Here is a 6,690-nt window from a genome sequence, read left to right as displayed (position 1 = left end):
GCGTGTCTAACCAGTCTTGGATGGTTGGTTATAATCATAAAAGTTGTTTTTTTCGTCAAATACTGATTTCATTAAATGTGTATATTCCTTGGTGATGTGAATGAAACCGATTAATTATTCGGTATTCGGTCAATTCGGCTGTATTTCTACTATAGGGTATTCGGTAGAATATTCGGTTGCGACCTCATATTTAGTTCATATAATTAAAAAAAAAACAACATTAATTACATCCTCATTTAGGTTAACAAGAGAAATAAGTCTTAAAATTGGGAAAATGCCAACAACAAAAAATAATGAATGTGAGAATTACATCATGAAATTAAAGAAGTTTGAGATGAAACTCCCCAGTTTCCAATTGATCTTTCCGATTTCATTTCAGTATCGACCCAAGTTTTTTGTACAATGATGGTCATAGCAAATTAGATTAGATTTTTTTCTAATGTGGGAGTAGACAATTTAAAAATAAAAAACACCGAAGTAATTTTATGATTTTAATTAATAATGAATCCATAATTATGAACCTAAATTAACTTAAAATTAATCAGTCGTTAGCTAATTGTTTCTGTGCACCTTCTCGCTGTCGACGTGCTTTACTACGGGCCCTTCGTGTGGAACACCAACCACCCTGTAGCTTAAGCTTTTCCCGTGCTGGGCCATACTTACAGAGGCTGTACCAGATGGATTAAATTGAGGACCATTACCCAGTGGTACTGATTCCGTCCTAAAGAATACACGAGTGTTAGGATTTTTAATGCAAATTAAGAAAACTACTATAAATAGAAAAGAATATGCTGGTAAATATGGAACTATCAACAATTTTCGTTTTTGAAACTTTTAAGATACACTACAACAAAGCAAAAGCTCTTGGTTAGTAATCTGTTGAAACCGTCAGACATGGATCGTGATTTCGATCTCTTTAGATCCCATCACCACGCCGTACCCACAGGTTGCGTTCATCACGCTGTCTGTAGTTGAAATTTAAAACCAGCAAGTTAATTGGTCAACTTGGGACTAGAGGTTTAAACCATTGCATACCCGAGCAGAAATGAAAAAAGGTAACCCTAGCAAACATCCGGTGGGATCAGTACGGAAGTCGCTTTACGATATCCATAATTAGCCCCTGTAAGGTAGTGAGAGAAGTTCCCTATTACGAAAATCCTTGCCTATTCGTATATGGTCTTGATCTATTAGGAGATTCCTACCTTATCGCGATGCAGTCCTGACTTGACCGCCCTATTAAAATAGTATATGGAACCCGTTCAAGTTTAAGGTCAAATTATACATTGCAAATCAAAATCCTATTACAAACCCTGTGATACCCTGATTTGCACTGTATATGTAGGTGAAACTGGTCGGACCTTACAATACGTTCCACTTAGGTTATTCTAATGAGAATTGTGTTTACATCAATCCATCTCTATTTGCCTCTTATAGATTTCTCTAGCCAGGATACTACAAAGTACATCAATCTGCCCCTTATAGATTAACCTGTTCAAAATCATACAGGGTATTCCTATCTGGGCCCTATTCTAATCGAAGCATTTGAGGCGTTACATACATGATCCGATCCGGTCATCTTCATAAGGTCATCAGTCCTAAGTCTGGACCTTCATGCCTGAAAGGGTGTCCTACCAAGCTATCTCGCCTATTTTTTTATTGACTTCCATAGAGTCCTCTGTTCTCCTATTCTTTCTAATACCTTTTCATTTCTAACCTTCTCTATCCGCGATATCCTCAACATTCGCCTGTAACTCCGCATTTCGAACGTTTCTAACCTTTTCTTTTCCGCAGCGCCCACCGTCCATGTTTCGCACCCGTACAGCGCCACGCTCAAATTGGCGATCATCTGAAAATTTTCTGTTTCAGCCCTACTAGGTTAGATGGGATATCCAATCCGATTCGTATCCCAATCGAAATCATTTTCTACTCGGTTAGTATTCGAGAGGACGCCGGTTAAATTCCGGGTCCATCTGCTCTGGTCTATGTTTTTCTGTGGTTTCCTTTGGTCACTTAGACAAAAATGCTGAGCCAATAATATTCACTATTTTGTGTTTTAATTTTGTCAGTCTCATTTTTCTCATTACTAACTCCACCCACCGACTCACGATTTTTAAAAAGATGCTGGAGCGGGTTTTTCTCCGTATTCACCGGCGTCATCCGGAAGGACTGCCCACCTACCAACATCGGTAGCTCATGGGAATAAAAAACCCAAGAGTCTACGACGGTTTGATGGGATCCAAAGTGTCTGACGATTTCTAAAGATCACTGACCAAGAACTTTTGTTCTATTGGGTATGAGTGCCTAGCACATGGGCTTATTTTGATAAGGAGATATCCTTAATCATAAAACGACTTTAACTAACTCAGAATGCTGCTTCAGTTGAATATTTTGTGGAAAATTGCCAACCACTACTTTGATTGTTGCTTTTCTACCCATTACTATTACCTTACTTGTTACCTTTGTGTTTTTCGTCGCAAATGCATGGAGATTCATTTTCGTCTCGGTTATTACAACTGTTTATACATATGTGACAATCTTATCCTGTATACCTATTTATTAATTTATTGAGAATAACTTACGCAGTTACACGATATCCCTTGTCATCAGCTTCATAGAATACCGTTCTTTTAACGAACCCGTCACTGTAAGAGTATTTTCCAGTTACTTTTAGACCTTCGCGGGTTTCTTGGCGTGACTGTGTTAAATCCTGAATTTGATCGTCGACATCATTGTTGAACTGATACCTGAAAATTTGTTAACGAATTAATTCAACATAACAAGTCACTATGTAAATGTTATTGATGATTTGATCTATAAAATATGGTCAAATTTCAGTAAGTGGAATCTTATAAAATGTATCTAATTATAGAAAATACTACAAATGGCGCAGTGAACGCCATCTGTAGCACGATGCTACATTTTAGGATTACGTATGCTCCAACAAGGTCCGTAACTAACCTCAACGTGATAGGCACGTTAACTTAATCGGATGAAATAATTCGAAGTGGTCTGTATTCTGTCGAAACTGCCAGACGCGGATCGCGATTTCGATCTTTTTGGATCTCATCAGCGCGTCGTAGGCATCTCCGACAGAACCAATCTCAACGTGATGTTGAGGTTGGTTACACCGGGATTCGTTTTCAGCAAGTAGATATCCACACAAGTGGACCTTGTTGGAGCATACGTAATCCTAAAATGTAGCATCGTGCTACAGATGGCGTTCACTGCGCCATTTGTTGTATTTTCTAAAACGCATTGTTAAGACAGCAGGTAAAAGTTGGGCGTCTGGCAGTTTCGACAGAATACAGACCACTTCGAATTATTTCATGTATCTAATTATGTTTGAGTTAGAGAAAATTCAAGTTATGGAAAATTTCTGCTTTACTTTTAAACATTTTAATTTTCCTTTCCTTGTTATCACTTTGGTAGTACTATTGTTAAACCCATTGTTAACCCTAACAATCGCACGATAAATATTGACAAACAGAAATCATTATCAATCAATATCCTATTTAGTTATTTACGTTTATGATTATCGCTGCAGCTGATTGTTCCAAAAAATATTAATGGAAATTCGAATCAAAGAAACAATTCATAATGGAAAAACCACACTTAAATCTAGAGTTACATAAATAGGGGAATTCGAGTTTGAAGAATTTAGAAGAAANTGTAGTTTTTCTCTCTATTAAACTAAATAACTAACCAAAATAGAAAGTTGTTTATTTTCTAAGACTATGCTTTGTATGACGCCCCGCTTAGTATGACGTATTTGTCATTTCCCTTCGATGTCATTATAAGCGGATTCTACTGTACTTTGAAAATATTCGAAGTTTGAATGTTCATATATTCCAATATTGAAATATCCAAATAGATAAACGTTCAAAATTTTAAATATCCAAAATTATTCAAAATTCAAATATGTAGATATTCAAAACTCGGGATAACTCAAACACCTACTTATATAAGATTAAGCTTCTGTGGCTAATATACAGTAAAATCCGCTTATAATGACATCATAGGAAAATGACAAACACGTCAAACTATGTGGGCGTCATACAAATCATAGTCTTAGAAAATAAACAACTTTCTATTTTGGTTAGTTATTTAGTTTAATAGAGAAAAACTAAAATTGTATATTTTTATTAACAGATACATTGAAGAATTTCTGTAAGTATTCAAATGCTTCTGGTTCTTATATCTACATATTACATGGTATCCATAGGTTATGATCATTAAAAACGAATTTTTATTTCCAGTAGGTCTTGAATATTAGATAATGATTGATAAAAATCAAAACCAACTTATCATGATGACTTACAACTACACTAGATTTTCTTTTTCTTGCTTGTCTATATATTTAAAATATCTAAATGATGTCTAATTGCGTTATTTCGTAAATTGGTGTTTGTTATAATAAGTGCCACAATAGATAAACTTAACGATGTGTTTTCGAAAAGAATAAACCTTCAGAAGAAAATTACGTCAATTTGGTTAATAAAAATACGTATTTCAAAGGATTTCTTTCGCCGTTTAGTCCTTAGAAAATTAGTAAATAATGTAATTAATAAAATAAGTGGTAAAGAATCGAGGAAATTATGTGTACGTAAAAGGAGTAGGCAGGGATGTAAGCTAAGCACATAGTTATTTAACGTCGTATATCTGAGTGATATAGAAAGTGAGATGAGTAAAATAAGGGAAGGGGGATGGTGACAGGGATATGAAAGAAATATGAACAGTAGTATATGCGGATGAGAGCAACAAGTTTCAAAGGCGTAGTAGAAATGGTAAGAATATTAGAAACAAAGGATTCGAACTGAACAATGAGAAAACTAAGGTGATGGAATTTGGGAAAGTTGGAGCATGAAGGGAAGGAAAAAAAGATAAGATTGAAAGGAACAATGATAGAAAGGATTAAAAAATATTCGTATTTATCACGAGAAAAAACAGTAAAGTTGAAATACACATGCATAAGTATAATTGAAGAGAAGGTTGTGGGGTTTCAGACAGATGCGACGCAGGGATGACTGGGAAAGGAGGTTGATGTTATTTAACATGGTAATAAAAAGAATAATAAGTATTTTACGGTACCGAAAGGTATAGATTTGGGCAGAAAAAAGGCAGGTAGATAATTTATACATAAAAAATATTTAAAGTGGTTGTTACATGTGCATAAATATTATACCCAGATAAATTGGAAAAGGTAGAGATAAAGTTTTAAGGAAGAGAATACAGAGGAAAAGGGGGCTAAGTATGGGTAGGAAAAGTAGATATGACTAGGAAGGAGTTAGAAAATTAAGAGAGATAACAATTGAGTAAAGAACTAAATAGAGGTGAGGACTCAAGAAAAATAAAAGAAGATCTGCAGTTAGATTAAAGATGTTGATGTGGGATCCGTGAGGCAACATTTTGAGAAACCTTTAAAGTACATGTTATTGTGTAAGCATTATTTCATGAAAATTGACTGAGGTTTGAAACAAATTTTGTGATAAATATAAAACCCAATAATGTCAATGAGAAGAAGCACATCTTACCTGGCATTTCTATTTTGTTCCAATTCTCTTTCGAATTGTAATGGATCAAGGTTGTTTTGTGGTTTACTTGCAACAAGTGTAAAAAGCAGACATATCAAAATCTGAAAAAGAATTTGTAGTTTTAGTTAAATGGTACTTTAATTTTAAACTGGAGATAGGAATTCTCCGTATATTCAAATATTTGTTCACAATTGGATTTGAATATACGAATTATCGGATATTTAAATATTTCTAAACATTTGAACAACCAAATATCCAATAAATCAAATATTTGAATATCTAAATGTAGATTGCTGGTAAATTTTCCGCATCGACTTCTTCGGATAGTCGTTTTTCCGGCAGTAAATAATTCCGGACGGGAAATTCACCAGCACGAATTTTACCGATAGGTACATATAAAACTGGGGAAATGGAGGGAACTGTTACCAACACAAAGCTTGCCGGAAAAAAAGGTCCCCGGAATTTGATTGCTGGAAAAATGACCAACCGGAAAAAGTGATCCAGAGAAATGGGCAAATATACGCTAAATATTCAATGAAATATTTAATTATTTAAACTATTTGAATGTCTGAAATGTTGATATGATATGACGATTTGAATATTCAATGTAAAAAGAATTAAGAAAAAGTGGAATTTAGGAACTAGATGCAAACTTTTGTTAAGATAATTCTTCAGGTACAGTGGAATTCGTTTATTATAACTCCGCCTTTATTGACCAACCGCTTAATATGAAGTAATTGCAGTTTTAAGTTTGGTTTTCATATTAAATTCTCAATAGGAAAGTTTGGATATAGTGACTCCGTTTAAAATGAGATATCATTTATTATAACTGATTCTCAAAAAATCATATCCGGCTATAGTGACCCAAATGATTAATAATAATATCTTCGCTCATTTTTCTGACCCCTCTTATGTATATTGATATTACAATTCATTGTTATTTTTCTATTTCTTTTAATAAATATATATAATTTGTTGTTTTTCTCTCTATTAAACTAAATAACTAACCAAAATAGAAAGTTGTTTATTTTCTAAGACTATGCTTTATATGACGTGTTTATCATTTCCCTTCCCATTATAAGCGGATTCTACTGTAAATCAACATTTCTGTTTTATCGTTTATTTAAATTTCTAAAACTTCTAAATTATATTGCAAAGA

At 34.0% G+C, this 6,690-nt stretch overlaps 1 protein-coding gene across 1 annotated transcript in view; it reads right to left on the bottom strand.

Moving 5' to 3' along the window:
* Positions 1-477: 477 nt before the first annotated feature.
* LOC108740774 overlaps positions 478-6,690 on the bottom strand; it is a 7,713-nt gene continuing 1,500 nt past the window's right edge. Inside the window, exons 2-4 of the mRNA XM_018475237.1 lie at positions 5,532-5,632; positions 2,580-2,744; positions 478-721 (exon numbers count right to left, since the gene is read on the bottom strand). Coding sequence (XP_018330739.1) covers positions 553-721; positions 2,580-2,744; positions 5,532-5,632 — 435 coding nt within the window. The 3' untranslated portion in view covers positions 478-552. The remainder of the gene's footprint in view (positions 722-2,579; positions 2,745-5,531; positions 5,633-6,690) is intronic.

Source organism: Agrilus planipennis, unplaced genomic scaffold, assembly GCF_000699045.2.
Source record: "Agrilus planipennis isolate EAB-ADULT unplaced genomic scaffold, Apla_2.0 scaffold294, whole genome shotgun sequence".
Taxonomy (NCBI): Eukaryota; Metazoa; Arthropoda; class Insecta; order Coleoptera; family Buprestidae; genus Agrilus; species Agrilus planipennis.
Note: the sequence above shows the minus strand (reverse complement) of the source record. Positions and strands in the feature narration are given on the sequence as shown.